Source organism: Scyliorhinus canicula, chromosome 22 (assembly GCF_902713615.1).
Source record: "Scyliorhinus canicula chromosome 22, sScyCan1.1, whole genome shotgun sequence".
In the NCBI taxonomy this organism is placed as follows: Eukaryota; Metazoa; Chordata; class Chondrichthyes; order Carcharhiniformes; family Scyliorhinidae; genus Scyliorhinus; species Scyliorhinus canicula.
In genome coordinates, this window is record NC_052167.1 from 22,246,541 (window position 1) to 22,266,059 (window position 19,519).

The following is a 19,519-nucleotide window of genomic DNA, read 5'->3' on the forward strand; positions in this document are numbered from 1 at the left end:
CTGCCGACCAATGGCAGGCCGCCTCCGCCTTTGCGGAACATGTGGCGGGAGGGGGGGTGGAAAATCCCGCCCTTTCTCATATGGAAGAAGCTTGTGTGACCATTTGGAGACGTTCCCTTATGTTCAAGAAACCTGTGGGGGATTTGGAGAATGTGGTAGTCGGTATTAGAGGTATTACGGTACCTCTGAATATGCTGTAAGATCATTGGTGTGGGAGGTACCAGAGACTGCTGTTTCATGGGTGAAGCCTGCCTGCTGGTTCCACCCAGTAAGGCGGAGTATAAGAGCCCGTGTCTCCCCAGCAGCTGCCTTCTGTACCTGCGCTGCTGGGGGAAACGTCTAGTGCAATAAAGCCTTCAATTGTCTCCAATCTCGCTTCTGGAGTTATTGATTGTGCATCAGAGACATTCTTTTATGTTCACGAAACCTCTGGGGGCATTTGGAGACATTCCCTTATATTCAAGAAACCTGTGGTGGGGGATTTGGAGATGTTCCCTTATGTTCAAGAAACCTGTGGGGGGGGGGATTTGGAGACATTCCCTTATATTGAAGAAACCTGTGGGGGGCATTTGGAGACGTTCCCTTATGTTCAAGAAACCTCTGGGGGGATTTGGGGACATTCCCTTATGTTCAAGAAATCTGTGGGATGATTTGGAGACGTTCCCTGAGCTCATGACCAAAATGTCAGGAGCCCAGAGAAAATCTCTACCGTCTGGGAGTCGATCTGTGGGAGTCAGGGATGCTACAGCAACTCGTGAAGTGCTTGCAGACTTTAGGGACGCATGAGGAATTGGGCTGAAAACGTTTAGTGATTTTGCAGATGCTCCCTAATGCTCCAGGCTCCTTCCCAATGGCCTCTCACTGGCATTCAGCCCATTTTAAGGAATTAAATACTTGTACAAACATTCTGCACCAGCTAGGGGCCAATCTGCCATGCACAGCGACAGTGTAAATACCGCAGGCAATAACAACTTGCAAAACCTTGGAATAATTATGGCTTATTGAAAAATTATTGGAGATTCATTTAATGTCAATCTCGGTACAAAATCGTAGAATTAAGCAGTACAGATAACAGGAGGCTGCTGGTGTTAGCCTCACACAGGCACAGAGGGCCTGATGGCCTCCAAGGGGACTCTCATACCTTTGCACCCATGTATCAAAGAGCAAATGGTTTGTGCAAAACCCAGGATATCAGGACACAGTATTCCAGTGTTTTCCAAACTCCTTATAGACCTCGGGAACGCTGAAGAACCGTACAAACCGCAAGAACTCAAGCAACAGGAGCAGGATTAGACCACATGGTCCATGGAAGCGGCCCCTCTATTTAATACGGCCGTGTCTAATTCTGGGACTTTAACTCCATTTTCCTGCTCGCTCCTCCCATCCCTTAATTCCGCCAGACACCAAAAATCTGCCTCTCCAAGCAATAAATATATTCAACAATGTAGCACTCATGACTCTCTGGGGTCAGGCCTCACAAAAGCCTTTTGAGTGAAGAGATTTCCCCTCACCTCAATCCGAAATGATCGGACCTGCCCTAATCTACTGTGTTCCCGTGTTTTAGATTTCCCCGACCAGCGGAAACAATCTTCTCAGCGTTCACCCGTACAGACCCCTTCCGAATTTTGTAGGTTGCTAGGAGATGGCCAATATTGACCCAATTTACACGCCCCTCTCATCGTAGGACGATCTCCTCATCCTGGGGACCAATTCTGGTGACCCGTCACCGTCTGAAAGGTGGAGACCAAAACTGCACACAGTGGGGAAAATCATCCTGTCTCAGGCTGGGCAGAACTGGAAAATGCTGCCCGCTTGGAATTTGCAGATGTGGCCTCAGTAAACCCCTGTACCACGGCAGCAAGACTTCCTTCCCTCCATCCTAAGAAAGCGAATGCAATGTTGTAATTTATCTCAAGAGGGTTGGAATATAAAAGCAGCGATGTGCTACTGAGCCTTTATAAGGCTCTGGTTAGGCCCCATTTGGAGTACTGTGTCCAGTTTTGGGCCCCACATCTCAGGAAGGACATACTGGCACTGGAGCGTGTCCAGCGGAGATTCACACGGATGATCCCTGGAATGGCGGGTCTAACATATGATGAACGGCTGAGGATCCTGGGATTGTATTCATTGGAGTTTAGAAGGTTAAGGGGAGATCTAATAGAACTTACAAGATAATACATGGCTTAGAAAGGGTGGACGCAAAGAAACTGTTTCCGTTAGGCGAGGAGACGAGGACCCGTGGGCACAGCCTTAGAATTAGAGGGGGTAAATTCAGAACAGAAATGCGGAGACATTTCTTCAGCCAGAGAGTGGTGGGCCTGTGGAATTCATTGCCGCGGAGTGCAGTGGAGGCCGGGACGCTAAATGGCTTCAAGACAGAGATAGATAAATTCTTGATGTCGCGAGGAATTAAGGGCTACGGGGAGAATGCTGGTAGGTGGAGTTGAAATGCCCATCAGCCATGATTGAATGGCGGAGTGGACTCGATGGGCCGAATGGCCTTACTTCCACTCCTATGTCTTATGGTCTTATACTCCAATCCTCTTGCAATAATGAGCAACATGCCTTCCTAATAGCTGGCTGTACCTACAGATTGACTTCTCAAAAAATGGTGCAACATTTGCCGACTCCCAGTCTAATTTCGGAGTCTGCCCGCCAGTGTGACGGCCTGGGTCACACCTCCAGCGTTTTGCTCATCCAAGCGGCGGAGGATATGGCGGGAAAGGCTGCCCAGCCGACGAGCCGCATCCTGTTTTTCCGACCAGGCCCATCACTCGGAGGAAAAAGAGTGGAAAATCCCGCCCACTATCTCTTCAATAATGGCAGAAGAGCGGGGGCCCTTTACGTTGCAGGGCCCCGTCTGGAATTTTCCCTCCGGAATGTCGGGTTGTCCCGTCTCCCACGGACTGACCGCTGTTGAGAAGCTGATGGATCCCTTTGAAACCTGACAGTCCCGGAATGAAATGAAATGAAAAATGAAAATCGCTTATTGTCACGAGTAGGCTTCAAATGAAGTTACTGTGAAAAGCCCCTAGCCGCCACATTCCGGCGCCTGTCCGGGGAGGCTGGTACGGGAATCGAACCGTGCTGCTGGCCTGCCTTGGTCTGCTTTAAAAGCCAGCGATTTAGCCCAGTGAGCTAAACCAGCGGATAACTGAGGTCAGGACACTGTGTTTGGGGAGGGGGAGGCGGGCGTCTGGGGGGGTGCGAGGGTGAGGGAGGAACCATCAAATTACATAACAACACTTTAAACACTGAATATTGTTTCAGGGCACAGCAGCCCTGTGCTGCCTCCTGAGAAAAAGAAATTCATAACTTATTAACACATATTTTTCTACTTTTGTTTGACTTTCAATCTTGCTCACAAATCTTGATTTGTGCTCATGTCACACAGAGAAATGACTGTTATCTTTCAAACTTGTAGTGCTGGCCAGGAAGCACCCAGCCAATCATTCCTCCCATGATAAAGTTAGCGTGTGAATGTCTCGAGCCAAATTTGTGGAAGTGGCTTTCATGGGGCGGCAGGGTAGCACAGCGGTTAGCACTGTTGTTTCACAGCGCCAGGGTCCCAGGTTCGATCCTGGTTTGGGTCACTGTCTGTGCCGAGTTTGCATATTCTCCCCGTGTCTGCGTGGGTTTCCTCCGGGTGCTCCGGTTTCCTCCCACAAGTCCCGAAAGACGCGCTTGTTCGGTGAATTGGACATTCTGAATTCTCCCTCAGTGTTTCCAAACAGGCGCTGGAATGTGGCAACTAGGGGCTTTTCACAGTAACTTCATTGCGGTGTTAATGTAAGCCTACTTGTGACAATAAAATTATTAGGAAAATCTTTTTATTATTGGTGCGAGCTGAATAAAATAGAAATGTTGAACATTGCACTGAAAGCTCACATCAGCTGTGATGGGAAGTTCCATTTTCAACAGGACTGTTGTTGGAGTCAGGCCATTCAGCCCATCGAATCCGCACCAACCCTCTGAAAGAGCACCCTACCCAGGCCCGCACCATCCCATCCCCGCAACCCCACCTAGCCTTTGGACACGAAGGGGTAATTAGCGTGGCCGACCCACCTAACCTGCACATCTTTGGACTGTGGGAGGAAACCAGAGCACCCGGAGGAAACGCACGCAGACACGGGGAGGACGTGCAGACTCCGCACAGTGACCCAAGATCGGAATTGAACCTGGGACCCTGGAGCTGTGAGGCAGCAGTGCTAACCGTGTGCCGCCCAAACGCTTCACTCCCCCAGCAGTTAACAGATGGGGAGCTGCTCTCCAGAGCTGCTCCGTTATCTAATGTGAGCAGAACGATCTCCTACCCGCTGTGTCCCAGTTACAGAATTCCAATGCATCCCAGGCGTACCCCGCAACACACAGGCCGGAATACTCTATTCCCGCTGGCGGCACCTCACGCCCGCGGGTTTCCCGGCGGAGTGGGGGAGGGGGGGAAATTCAATGGGGACTCCGATTGACAAGCAGCGGGTGTAGAGAATCCCACCGCCGTGAAACACAGGGCTGGGGGACCGAAGGATCCCGCCCACTCTGTACACATCCCAGTAAAACAACACTAATGTGTACGCAGCCCAGCCTTACACTGCAACCCACTGTGGACTCCATAAGACATAGGAGCAGAATTAGGCCACTCGGCCCATCGAGTCTGCTCCGCCATTCAATCATGGCTGATATTTTCTCATCCCCATTCTCCTGCCTTCTCCCCATAACCCCTGATCCCCTTATTAATCAAGAACCTATCTATCTCTGTCTTAAAGACACTCAGTGATTTGGCCTCCACATCCTTCTGCGGCAAAGAGTTCCACAGATTCACCACCCTCTGGCTGAAGAAATTCCTCCTCGTCTCTGTTTTAAAGGACCGTCCCTTTAGTCTGAGATGGTGCCCTCTGCTTCTAATCTCTCCTACCAGTGGATGCATCCTCTCCACGTCCACTCTATCCAGGCCTCTGTCAGTCTCTCATCCCAGTCTTCTCCCTTGGCCCACTGTGTAGGCCTCAGAGACTGAACCCTTAATGCACAATGTCCAAACAGTAGACAATGTCCTCAAACCCCTGTACAAGCTCCAGGCACCGAACGCTAGTCCCTAGCCCTGTTCACAGTGCATGCAACAGCGTGCTCCCACTGTGGAAGAACATTTGAATCCAGAGTTGGGCCCCTCCGTCATCGAAGGTCTCACCAAACCTGAAGGACATCATCCTCGATTTTGAGAGACGGTGGACAATGGTCATCGGCACCGTGTCATCTGATATCCTTCTCTAAAAATGGCCCAGATTTTCTTCCAAGAAGCTCTTTGTCCCACGAAAATAATAGAAATGGCTGGGATTTCTAAGTCCTGCCCTCAAACCTGTTATTTCCTATTTTTTGGGGGGGGGTGGGGGAGGCAGGACTGGAGTTAGGTCGGTGTTTACAGGGAGAGCTGGCCATTTAAATCACCAGCCTTAAAGTGGAATTTTGGTAAACCAGGAGTGGTGAAACCCAGAGTGTTCAGACTAGACCGGGTAAGAGCAGGTCTCAACGTGCTGGATTCGCATGGTTAGCCAGGGTACCCCATTTGGACGTGGTCCCAAGACACCTTTGGGAAAGATAGGGTGACCTTTGGCATTGTTAAAAGTAAACATGATTGTGCGTAAAAAGTGCATAAACGTATTGGAACGGCCAAAGTTGTCGAGGAACTGTCACGCTGTCAATGAATTGTCAAGGAGGTAATAAAGCTGTCAAAGCACTGTCAAAGGTTATTTGGTGAGTTAGCAGGTAGGGAGTGGAGACAAAGGGCGGTGGATGGCAGGGCATGGGTTGCCTAAGTTGGCAATAAGTTGACATAGGGGCGATGAAGGGCCACGGGGATGTGGCGGGCATAGGTGTATGAGGAGCCATGTTTTGGGTAGGGGGACATGGGTTTACAGTGGGGTATGAAGGGCTATCGGGGTGGATGGGTTAACATGAGGTGGAATGAGGACAGCACGGTGGCCTAGTGGTTAGCACAACCGCCTCACGGCGCTGAGGTCCCAGGTTCGATCCCGGCTCTGGGTCACTGTCCGTGTGGAGTTTGCACATTCTCCCCGTGTCTGCGTGGGTTTCGCCCCCACAACCCAAAAATGTGCAGAGTAGGTGGATTGGCCACGCTAAATTGCCCCTTAATTGGAAAAAATAATTGGGTAATCTAAATTTAAAAAAAAAAACATGAGGTGGAATAAGGTGGCAAGGAGAGGGCATGTGGTGCGTGTGGGACGAGGGCAGCCTGCGGGCGGCCATTTTAAAAGGTGGCGATCGCAATGCTGGGGTTGCACAAAACAATAAGAATTTTTTACCTTTATTCTTCCATGGGAGGCAGGTGCCTCTTCAAGGCTAGCATTTGTTGCCCTTGAGCTGATTGGCTTGCTGGGGTCTTTTAGAGGGCAGTTAAGAATCAACCATACTTCTGTGGGTCTGGAGTGACATGGAGGCCAGACCAGGTAAGGATGGTAGATTTCCTTCCCTAAAGGGCATTCGCGAACCAGGTGGGTGTTTCTTTTTAACAACGTGTCAATGATATTTGTCAGGGTTGTCATTACTGAGACTCGCTTTCAACTCCAGATACCCCTCAGAGCATTAGCCGGGTCTTATCTGCGCTATCATCTCCCCAAGAACATTCCCACATCTCGCCAAATGCACACTTACAGACGTCAGGACCTTTAGCTCCTTTTAGATCCAGTCTATGTGATATGTCCCTGTTCTGATTTCAGACCACAAAGAGCCAATTCCACTCGTGAGACACTCTGCTTGGCCTTTGCTCACCGCTGAACGCGCCGGTTTATTACAAAATTCAAGACGGATGTGAAAAGCTCCAGGTTTGACTTTTGAAGCAAACCTGAGCCCTCTGCTCATATCCCGGAGTGGTAAAGGCAGCATCAGAAGCCAAGTCCGGCTATCTGACTAGCGAGGGACTGGTGATCACGTAGACCAGTTGTTGGGGGTGGGTGCTGAAACCACCCAGGTAGCTGGCTCCCGGCCAGCCTTTTTAAGCTCGTTTGCTGACTATGAGACCAAAGTTATCTTTTTACGAGCGCACTGGAACAAACTGATGCTCGGAGCAGCAAACCGACAAGCCTGTGGAAAATTACACAGCTTCTTAAGAGTCATGGGGATGAATTTGTTTGTCTCTCAATGGGACAGAGCGATTCCAATTCCCTCCCCATTAAGACAGAATTTTGTCGGTGTGGGTTGGAGGGGGGAGGATTTCGGACGTGTACCACGTCATGCAGGAGGTGGATGAGGCCTCGGTGGAGGAGCTGAAGGGTAAATGGGAAGAGGAGCTGGGTGAGGAGATTGAGGAGGGGACGTGGGCGGATGCCCTGGAAAGAGTGAATTCCTCCTCTTCCTGTGCGAGGCTTAGCCTCATACAGTTCAAGGTGCTGCACAGGGCCCACATGACCGGGACGAGGATGAGTAGGTTTTTCGGGGGTGAAGACAGGTGTGCTAGGTGCTCGGGGAGCCCAGCGAACCATGCCCATATGCTCTGGGCATGCCCAGCGATGGGGGAGTTTTGGAAGGGGGTAGCAAGGATGGTGTCGAGGGTGGTAGGATCCAGGGTCAAGCCAGGCTGGGGACCCGCAATTTTTGGGGTTGCAGTGGAGCCGGGAGTGCAGGAGGCGAAAGAGGCCGGTGTGCTGGCCTTTGCGTCCCTAGTAGCCCGGCGGAGGATTTTGCTTCAGTGGAAGGATGCGAGGCCCCCAAGCGTGGAGGACTGGATCTCTGATATGGCGGGGTTCATCAAACTGGAGGGGGTGAAATTTACCCTGTGGGGATCAGTACAGGGGTTCTTTAGGCGGTGGCAGCCTTTCCTGGACCTCCTGGCAGAACGGTAGGAAAAGAGGCCGGCAGCAGCAGCAACCCGAGGGGGGGGGGGGGGTTTTGTTGCGGGGGAAGGGAGAAATGTGTATATGTGTTTATTGAATAGACCGGGTGCTTATCTGTTGCTTCTTTTTGTAGTTACTGGCGGGGGTTTGGTTTTGGGGGTTATTGTGTTTTTTCTTTTTGTTGTTATTAATACGGTTTTCTTGTTGTTATTTTATGTTTTTGATATGTTTTTGAAATCTTAATAAAAATTATTTTTATTTTAAAAAGACAGAATTTTGTCTGTTTCCATGGCTAATACTTCCCGGAACGTGTCGCTAATCTGTCGCCGAGGGCTTGTACCTTCAGGGGGCGCCACTTCATATCAAGCATGGCTGACCAGGAGTCTCTCCCGCTCGTACCACCAGCCACTGGCGTGTTTGGAAGGATTTTGTAGGTTGACACTCAACCTGTTTGGCCGCATTGTGGACGCACCTTCCTTGGCCGTCAAGTCCTGGGGTGGGACTCGAACCCGGAGCTTCCGGCTCGGGGGCAGGGCAGCTACCAACCGGGCCACAGGACCTTTGGATGGGAGATATTTATCAGTAACTGATCAGCTGCCAAGGGACGTACTGCAGCCACAGCTCACTTTTTTGAAAGTCCAGAATAGGAAAGAGAGGGAAAAGATGGGCCAAAGGGCCTGTTTTTCTGCTGTAAAACACCATGGGCGGGATTCTCCGATCGGCAACACCGAAATTGGGTGACCGGCCAGAGAATCCACGTTTACACTGGAATGGGGGGCGGTGCTAGTTTAGGGATGCTCCGCCCCCTCAAAAGCAACGTACTCGAGGATTACACTGCACGCCATCGGGACCACCCAGGGGGCTTCAATGGTCGTCGATGAGGGGGGAGGATCTCCTTTGGCAGGGAGAGGGTCTAAAACAAGGGGTCACAGTCTCAAGATACGGGGTAGGCCGTTTCGGACTGAGATGAGGAGAAATCTCTTCATTCAGAGGACGGTGAACCTATGGAATTCCCTACCACAGAAATTTGTGGAGGCCCAATCACCGAGTGTGCTTAAGAAAGAAATAGATAGATTTCTAGACACCAAAGGCATCAAGAGGATTGGGAAGAGTGCAAGATTATGGCGTTGACACAGAGAATAAGCCATGATCACATTGAGTGGCGGAACAGGCCCGATGGGCTGAATGGCCTACTCCTGCTCGTTTCTAGAAGTAGGAGAAGTGAGGGGAAAAGCCAAAATATTGTAGTCAGGGTGTAACTGAATACAAGCAAGGTTGGAAACAGAATTGGAGAATTAGAAGCATCACTCTCAATGGAAGGGCCCAATATTGATCCTGAATATTCGGACTTTCTGCTCAAGAAATGTAACAAAATTCCCACTTCTGTCCAGAAATAGGATTTCAATCAAATTTCTGGTGACGTTGCAACTGAGCAATATTCGGAAATTAGGGGCCTGCGTATTGCCCCCGGCAACACTCTAGGCAGCCCTGGGCGAAAGCCCCCAACATGACAAAATGTCTACCCACTCCAAAAACGCACCTAAAAACATCTTAGCCCCTTGTTCCAAAGGACCAGAGGCCTCTCCCTCCATTAGGGAGAGACAATTCTGGTAATTCATGGCTTGAGAGGTATCACTCCGCAAGCTCAGGGGCAACGCAAGGAGACGGGGCCTGCGTGAAATACCAGAGCTGCTTTGGGGATTGAACCTGCACCGTTGGCATCATCCTGAAATAATAACATATGGAATAATGCTGACAAAATAGACATTATTTGTTGAAGCATTTCGTCTTGCACCAGGACATTCTCAATAAAATACCAATGTCAGTAGGAAACAATATCTTGATACAGTATGAGAAGGGAGTGCTGATTGATTGGCAAATTGAGTGATTGGTAGAGGTGTTGCCACGGAGAATGCACCAGTTGATGGTGACTGACAGTTAACCGCCAGGCATTGTTTGAACTTTAAATCAGGCAGCTCTACTCTGCTGGGTCAAGACATTGCCCTGAGCAGTGAACCAGCGAATCACTGCCACTTATTTTGTTGAGCTGAAACTGGCGCAATGTGTGTATATGTTCTTTCTGTCTGCATTCTCCATGACAACATGTCTACCAATCAGAATTCACTTCCCAACCCACCAGCCAGAGGAAACACTTACTCCCTATTTTATCAAAACCCCTGCTAATTTCCAATGTCTCCACTAACTCTCAAAGGGGCTGGTTTAGCTCACTCAGCTAAATCGCTGGCTTTTAAAGCAGGCTAGCAGCACGGCTCGATTCCCGTACCAGCCTCCCCGGACAGGCACCGGAATGTGGTGACTAGGGGCTTTTCACAGTAACTTCATTGAAGCCTACTTGTGACAATAAAGCGATTTTCATTTCATTTCAACTCTCCCCTCCGTAGAGAATCTTCCCCATCCCTCCAGCCTCCCCATGTATCTAAAGACCCTCACCCCGAGTGAACACTTAGGCTGGGATCTTCCGACCTCGTTGCCACCGGGATCTTCCGGTCCCACTGAAAGTCGATGGGACATTTAGCTGGCCCACCACACCCCCTACAGCGGGTCCTGCTATGGCGAGACTGGAAAATCCCAACCCTACTGGGACGTTCCGAGCCAAATTTGTGGATTGACCCCTCCACGGTCAGGTCGTTCCGCCATCTTCAAACGTAGTGAAGTGGTTGACTGACAGTAGATGAAGGGAGGCAGGCCCTGTCGATATTACGTTAATAACAAATGTTGGAAGCTGCCGAGTGAATGGGTGTCGCAGATCGCATTTGTAGGACAGATGTACAATGGGAAAACCCAAACATTAGCCAGTTACTCAATGGCAAAAAAATAAATGCCAGGGTACCTTACCAGTTATCCACAGGGCACACGTGGTGATTCCGCACCGCCACCGCATACCTGTTCAAAACAAATCAGAGGTCAAGTCAGAGGTCAAGTCAGCGGTCAAGTCAGAGGTCAAGTCAGCGGTCAAGTCAGAGGTCAAGTCAGCGGTCAAGTCAGCGGTCAAGTCAGAGGTCAAGTCAGAGGTCAAGTCAGAGGTCAAGTCAGAGGTCAAGTCAGAGGTCAAGTCAGAGGTCAAGTCAGAGATCAAGTCAGAGGTCAAATCAGAGGTCAAGTCAGAGTTCAGCCAATTGATTGCTCAGTCCCTATCCTGGTCACCTCAGCATCACTGGCAATTCAGGAACTCTGAATGGTTGACTGAAAATAGAATACTACACTTAGCCCTTGCACGTAGAAACAGGAGAAGGCCATTCAGCCCCTCACACCTAACCCGCCATTCAATTAGATCATGGTTGATCCAGTGTTTTTGCTCCATCTGCCCACCTTGCTTCCACAACCCTTTGGTAGCCTTGCCTAACAAAAGTCTATCGATCTCAATTTGGAGATTTATATTTGACCGCCCAGCCTCAATACCGTTTGGGGAGGGGGGGGGGGGGGGGGGGGGCAAGCGGGACGTTTCCCGATTTCCACATCCCACTAAATGGTCTCACTTTATTTTTTTGAAGTGATGTTCCCCCTATCCTGGAATCCCTCGCTAGAGGCGACACTTTTACTGTTTTGCATTCAATGATAAATGAGTGACACAGAGTCTGGTGGACCAGTGAAGCCCTAATCAAAGAGATAATGATAACCCATTTGCAAACTGGCAGTTCATGGTAATTCAGTTAAACAGTGGATCTCAATCAGTGTCCGTATTGTACAACTTCATTTTTCAGAATCATCCCCGCACAAAATGTTCTGTTCTGGAAACAGCCCTCACATCCTACTGATACCATCATATCAGCTTGGCTCAATGTCAGTAGGGTGTAGGTTCAGATCCTAACTGCAAAACGATGGTGTATAATCTGCGTTGACAGTTTAGCGCAATGCTGAAGGGGTTCTGCATTACGAGCGGTGCCGTTGGACTTTAGCCCAAATCCTACCTGCCCTTGGAAGAGGATGTAAAGAAGAAGAGCGGGGGTGGGGGTGGGGGGGAGCTTCTCTCGGTGTCCCGATCAGCAGTCACCCTCGACCAACAAGACTAAAACTGAGAGGTTTGTCGCAGTCTGTGGGACCTGGATGCTGACTGGCTCCACACTGCAGAGAAGGAGGTGACAGGCACTACGTCAATGCAAGTTCTACTTTTACAGGGCCAGATTGTTTGGATGGTGGATTTCCGACCCCCCCCCCCCACCCCCCCCCACCCCACCCCCCCCCCCCACATCCCCCCTATCCCCCCCACCCCACCCCCCCCACCACCCCCACCCCCCCACCCCACCCCACCCCCCCCACCACCCCCCACCCCCCCACCCCCCCACCCACCCCACCACCCCCCACCCCCCCACCCACCCCACCCCCCCACCCCCCCACCCACCCCACCCCCCCCCACCCCACCCCCCCCCCATCCCCATCCCCCCCCCCCCCCCCCCCACTCACCCCCACCCCCCCCTCACACTCCGACGAGCGTTAATTGGCTGCAGGTAGGAAACCCAGCCCTCACCCGAGAGGAGGCCCCGCCTCGAAGGGCTGCCGGCCAATCCCTCTCGTCCCTGCAGCGCCAGGAGCTGCAGTGGCCAGAAGCGGGACTGCAAGCATCCCCGGCGACTGAGGCCGGAATTCTCCGGCCATTCGCCGGCGGCGGGAATCTCTGGGTTCCACCGGCAGGGCACCGCCTCCCCCCCGCCCATGGGTTACCCAGCGGCGTGGAGGGGCGTCAATGGGAAATCCCATTGACAAGCAGCGGGATTCTCTGATCCGGCTGAGAGGCTGGAGAATCCCGCCCTAAATCCCAGGATTTTGGGGTCTCAGGGCGGGGAGGGTTGGGATGTGGGCGGGGTTAAACAGAGGGGGGGGGGGGGGTTGGGGTGTCGGTGGAGATGCCAGAGGATTGAGGGAGGGAGATCCTGTGGCTGTTGGAAGTTAAGCGGGGGAGGGAGGTGGGGGGAGGTGTCTGATATTAAAAGGAGGGTCCTGATGAAGGCGCCTCAATCTTCCCATCTGCAGCCTGAATCCGATTTATTTTCGGCCTGGAATTCCACCCACTAGCCTGAAAATTGAGGCTGGGTAGAAAACGTGGTCAATAATTGGCTACTTCGGGACCTCAATTGGGGGGAAAAAGGCACATGGCCCATCCGCGGCCTCACTTGCGGAGAGGTCGGGGTGAGTGGGAACCCACTGGGAAGCCCATCTGAGGAATTCTACACTCCCCCCACCCCCCCTGCTCCCCACCACCGCCCACCCCAAACCCATCAGAGGGGGGAGCATAAGATTCTGCCCAGCTCTTGTCAACCGAATAGTCAAGAGACCCTGAGTTATAACGGAACCCCACCTCCCTCCCCACAGTCCGATCTGCTTTGAGGGGGCCGGAGTGGGCCCAGTTTGTTGCGCTCTGACCTGGGAGGCATGTGGGCCCGGAGATCAAATCCGATTCCAAGATGGCCGCTTGTGAAGGGAGCGATTGCCCAACTCAAAGCGGGTTGTCCATCCGCCTGCAAAATCCTTCCAATGCTCCACACCATTCTCCAAAGACAGAAAGTGGGGGGGGGAGGAGATGTAAAAGAGACCATTTTGCCGTGAGCTGATTTTCAAATGAAGACAATCTTTGGAAAGGAAGGCACGGAGCCAAGAGAAATAAAGTCCGCTTTCTGGATGAAAACGCAAGCATGTTTTAATTCTGACTGGCTCCACTAAGACGATTGAAAACGACACCGACTTGCGAAACTTATGATAATCTTCCAAGTTTGTGCTTCCAGTTCCCTTTAAGTCTGACGGTCGTAATTACTGTTTATTTTAGAGTTGGCTCCCAGTGATAATGACTCAGCTGTCGGCTTAAACACCATCTTATCGCTGCAGTCTACACATCTCTAACTATGTTAAAGTCAGTGTGGCAGGTTTGGAACGCAGGTGGATCCTGTCGTTGTATGAGAACAACAGCAAGTGGGATACAATACCCCACTCCCCACTTGCCAGATGACTACAACACTCGAGAAGCTCAACACCAACCAAGGACAAGCAGCCAGCTTGATTGGCACCCCCATGGCACCACCTTAAACTATCATGTGTGCCACCACCAATGCACAGTGGCGACCCTCTACAAGATGTACTGCAACAACTCGCCATGCCTCCCTCAATATTACCTTCCAAGCCCGCGACCTCTACCACCCAGAAGGACAAGGGCAGCAGACACATGGAGAACCCCACCACCTGGAGGTTCCCCTCCAAGTCACTCACCACCCTGACTGGGAAATATATCGGCCGTTCCTTCACTGTCGCTGGGTCAAAATCCTGGAACGCCCTCCCTAACAGCACGGCAGGTGTACCTGCATCGCAGGGACTGCAGCAGTTCAAGGCGGCGGCCCACCACCACCTTCGTGAGGGCAATTAGGGATGGGCAACAAATGCTGGGTCTAGCTAGCAAAGAAAATGAATGGGGAGCACGGTAGCACAAGTGGCTAGCACTGTGGCTTCACAGCGCCAGGTTCGATTCCCGGCTGGGTCACTGTCTGTGCGGAGTCTGCATGTTCTCCCTGTGTCTGCGTGGGTTTCCTCCGGGTGCTCCGGTTTCCTCCCACAGTCCAAAGATTTAGTAGATTGGCCATGATAAATTGCCCACTAGTGTCCAAAAAAAGGTTGGGAGAGGTTATTGGGTTACGAGGATAGGGTGGAAGTGAGGGCTTAAGTGGGTCGGTGCAGACGCGATGGGCCGAATGGTCTCTTTCTGCACGTATGTTCTATGGGACAGTGTGACGCAAACTAGCTGTTGTAACACATGATTTCTGGATGGTATCCAGAGCACATTTCAATACCTCCGTCCCCTATCTCACTGACTTGAGGGATATTTTTGCCCCAGTATTTACAGAGAACTGAGGAGGGAGAGTGGGGGGTTGGGGAGTCTACTCGGTCTCCCCGTGTGTGCATGGGTTTCTTCCAGGTACTCCGGTTTCCTCCCACAGTCCATAGATGTGCAGGTTAGGTGGATTGGCCATGATAAATTGCCCTTTGTGTCCAAAAAGGCTGGGAGGGGTTATTGGGTTACAGAGATAGGGTGGAAATGAGGACGTACGTGGGTCGGTGTGGGTTCGATGGGCCGAATGGCCTCCTTCTGCATGTATGTTCTATGTATCTATGTAACTATGTACCTTGCTACGCTTTGTAATCCAGAGAAATTAGAACATAGAACAGTACAGCACAGAACAGGCCCTTCGGCCCTCAATGTTGTGCCGAGCCATGATCACCCTACTCAAACCCACGTATCCACCCTATACCCCTAACCCAACAACCCCCCCCTTAACCTTACTTTTATTAGGACACTACGGGCAATTTAGCATGGCCAATCCACCTAACCTAAAATTCTTTGCTTCCAGCCATTTCTCTTGGGGGACATACATCTCAGTGCAAGATTCCTCACTTCGGCCTTCTTATCGTTCGTTCTTAGTCAAATTTCAAGGATGTTCTTAACATTTCAGAAAACAGATTCCGTCCGGATTGCAAGACACAGAGGATTTCGCAATGTGGCTTTTCGACACATTGGGAGATTCCAGCTTCCAATACAGGTCAACAATTTAATGAGGTGTCATCCACTTGTGGCTGGACTGGAGGTGGGTTCCCTCCGAGACAGTGACCGTCTGCTCCCTGGAGACTGGACTAAGTTCAGCATAACAATGCACACAAAAGTTGCAACGTCACGATAGAAGGTCCAAAGGCACATTTTGTCAATGGGGACCATATCTATTCTTGAAAAGGAGGAAACTTGGCAGGGTTTTGGAGAAAGAGCACAGAGGCGGTGGAAATCGGGTAAGCTTTTTCACAGAGATGGCGCAGGGTAAATGGCCCGAATGCTCCCCCCCCATGTGCGGTATGATTTTCCGAATCCCCTAATTGCGGCAAGTGATCTTCACCAAGATGGGCAACCATTCGGTGACTCGAAACTCGCATTCCCCCCTTGTGGAAGGGGGAGGGGCTAACTGGGTGCAAGAACTGGATGGTTATTAAGCAGTTGGAATGCACCGTTTCCTTTGATGACAAACAATGAACCCGGTCGAAAGACATGCAAGAGAACAGCAACCAAATAAGGTTACATCTGTGCTGTCGAGCTAGGAAATCAAATCACGTCCCTCATCAGTTTAGATACATCACCAGCAATAGAGCGTCAACACACATTGAGAATCAACCTCCTACCCCCATTCCCATCTCCACAGGGTGCTACGGTAGCACAGTGGTTAGCATTGTTGCCTCACAGCTCCAGGGCCCCGGGTTCGATTCCCGGCTTGGGTCACTGTCTGTGCGGAATCTGCACGTTCGCCCCGTGTCTGCGCGGGTTTCCTCCGGGTGCTCCGGTTTCCTCCCACAAAGTCCCGGAAGACGTGCTTGTTAGATGAATTGGACATTCTGAATTCTCCCTGTGTACCCGAATGTGGCGACTCGGGGCTTTTCACAGTAACTTCCTTGCTGTGCTTACCTCCCATCTGTAAATAAGTGTCTAATTCTTCTTTGAAGTCCTCACTGAAAAATATTTTTTTGTTGAAGCATCTGCTGCCGATTCATTTTTAAATTATGCCATTTAGTTTTTTTTAAATTTAGAGTACCCAATTTTTTTTTCCCAATTAAGGGGCAATTTAGCGCGGCCAATCCACCTACCCCGCACATCTTTGGGTTGTGGAGGCGAAACCCACGCAGACACGGGGAGAATGTGCGAACTCCACACGGACAGTGACCCAGGGCCGGGATTCGAACCCAGATCCTCAGAGCCGTGAGGCAGCAGTGCTAACCACTGTGCCACCATGCCGGCCATGCCATTTAGTTCACCCGGTCGATCCTCACAAAATAAATAACTTCACATTTCTCAGTGTTAAATTTCAGGTGCCGTGCCTCTACCCAGCTAGTGCCATACAGTGGGCACCGCATAGTCTACACCTCCCTCAATATACACATTTCACAGATCACTGGCGTTATTTGGACGGGCTCATTGCCTGTGTTAAAATTGCCTGATTAAAACTTCCAAATTATCACGGTCATCTCTGGGCAAAAATGTTAGCCATAGAAACATAGAAAATAGAAGCAGGAAGAAGCCCTTCCAGCCTGCTCCGCCATTCGTTATGATCATGGCTGATCATCAAGTTCAATCCCCTGATCCCGCCTTCCTTCAATATCCCCTGATCCCTTTTGCCCCAACTGCTCTAATTCCTTCTTGAAATTACACAACGTTTTGGTCTCAACTACATTCTGTGGCAGCGAATTCCACAGATTCACCCCACTCTCTGGGTGAAGACATTTCTCCTCACCTCAGTCCTAAAAAGGTTTGCCCCTTATCCTCAAACTGTGACCCCCCTAGTTCTGGACTCCCCCACATGAACATGTCAACAGTTTGGGTCCTTATCTAAGGAAAGGCAGACTGGCATTGGAGGCCGTCCAGAGAAGATTCATGCCGGTCGATCCCGGGTATGGAGCTTTTCCCGTTTTTCTTTTCATTTAAAGTGCGTGTACAATTCTTTTTTTTTTCCAATTAAGGGGCAACTTAGCATGGCCAATCCACCTACCCTCCACGTCTTGTCAGATTGTGGGGCTGAGACGCATGCAGACACGGGGAGAATGTGTAAATTCCACACGAACAGTGACCCGGGAGTCAGGATCGAACCCGGGTCCTCGACTTCCTGCCAACTTGGACAAGTTCCCATTTCCCCACATTATATCTCTTTGGCCAAGTTGTCTGCCCACTCGCTTATCCCGTCGTCACCCCTTTGCAAACTCTCAAACTCTTCTTGACAATACACTTTCCCACCTATCTTGTTGTCGTTGTTAAATTTAGCTACCATACAGTTGGTCCCTGATGTGATCACCAATTTACTCGGAACACGATTGGAAGTAAACTGTGGGTTTTAATAGTCTTACAACTGAGCCTGCCTGCGACCAGAAGAACTGAGGGCAGGCTCACACGGCAGCAGCACTTTATACTTCCAGTAGTGGGAGGGGCCATGGGCGGAGCCGAGGGTGGAGCCCTGTACAAGCTCGTCACCTCCCCCTATGGGCAGAGCCGCGCAACGGCTCACAGGCAGAGCCCACAAAGACACAATACCATTCAATACAATAGTGTGAATTACATTCACCACAGTCCCTTCAGCCAAATCATTGATATAGATTGCAAATAATCGAGTCCTAAACATTGATCCCTGTGGCGCTCCACGAGTTGCAGTTTGACAACCTGATAAAGACCAATTTATCCCTACTCTCTTCTGCCTGTTAGCTAACCAATCCTCAATCCATGCTAATATGTTACTCCTTACACCGTGCTCTCTTGTCTTGTGTTGCGATCTTTCGTGCGGCACCTCACAGCGCCAGGTCCCCAGGTTTGATTTCCAGCATGGGTCACTGTCTGTGCGGAGTCTGCACGTTCTCCCCGTGTCTGCGTGGGTTTACTCTGGACTAGGGCTGGTTTAGCACAGTGGGCTAAATAGCTGGCTTGCAATGCAGAACAATGCTAGCAGCGTGGGTTCAATTCCCGTACCAGCCTCCCCGAACAGGTGCCGGAATGTGACGACTAGGGGCTTTTCACAGTAACTTAATTTGAAGCCTACTTGTGACAATAAGTTATTATTAGAGACTGGTTTAGCACAGGGCTAAATAGCTGGCTTTTAAAGCAGACCAAGCAGGCCAACAGCGCGGGATCAATTCCCGTACCAGCCTCCCCGAACAGGCGCCGGAATGCGGCGACTAGGGGCGTTTCACAGTAACTTAATTTGAAGCCTACTCGTGACAATAAGCAGTTATTATTATTAAGTATTTCTGCTATGGAATTTCCCTCTGTCAGACGCTTGACTAATTGGCCTGAAGTTTACTGCTTTTCTGGCTCCTCCTGTCTCGGAATAAAGGTGTTCCATTAGTAATTCTCCAATGCACGGGATCCCTTCCAGAATCAAAGGAGTTTTGCAAGATTGTAACCAATGCCTCCCCTATCTCTTCAATCACTTCTTTGAAGACTCTAAGATGCAGGTCAGCTGGTACTGGGAACTTGTCAACCTTTAGGTCGAATAGTTTTCTCAGCACCTTTTCCCTGGTGATGGGGATGTTTTACGTTCCTCCCTCCCATTCATCTTTTGATTTTAAGGTATCTTTGGGAAGCTTTTACAGTGAAGACAGACACAAAATGCCTGCCCGACACGTCCCCTTTCCTCATTTCCCCAGACTCACTCTCTAAAGGACCAGCTTCAATTACACTTTTGCTAGTTAGATAATTGTAGAAACTCTGACCATCTGTTTTTATATCACTAGCGAGCTTTCTCATACTCTACTTTCTCCTTCTGTGGCCGTGATTTACCAGCCTCGTGGCGCCTGGCTTGACGATGCAATGAAGCCATTGAACCTCACGAGAGGCCTCTCATGAGATTCACAACATTCATCCAAAGCTCGCGAGACATCGCCATCTGGAATTCGCCCAGGCTGGGCCAGATCCAAATCAGCATATTCAAATAAGCTGCATGGCTCATTTAAATATGTTTGTGTCAGATTCTCCCGGTGCCTGGGAACTAACGGCCTCCCCAGCGAGGCCTTTACCAGGTGCCATTTAATACAGGTCCGCACAAATGTGGATCAGGCGTAACGGCACCTGGCGGATTTCCCCAGGTGGTCGGGGACAGGGCAGGGTGACATCCTGGCTCTCCCTCTGGCACCCAGGCACGTTGGCACTGCCGCCCTGTCAC

At 50.8% G+C, this 19,519-nt stretch overlaps 1 protein-coding gene across 2 annotated transcripts in view; it reads right to left on the reverse strand.

Moving 5' to 3' along the window:
* zgc:154058 (uncharacterized protein LOC795538 homolog) overlaps positions 1-19,519 on the reverse strand; it is a 122,943-nt gene that overhangs the window by 82,325 nt on the left and 21,099 nt on the right. For both annotated transcript variants that reach the window (XM_038783048.1, XM_038783046.1), the window contains exon 3: positions 10,698-10,745. In XM_038783048.1, coding sequence (XP_038638976.1) covers positions 10,698-10,745 — 48 coding nt within the window. The remainder of the gene's footprint in view (positions 1-10,697; positions 10,746-19,519) is intronic.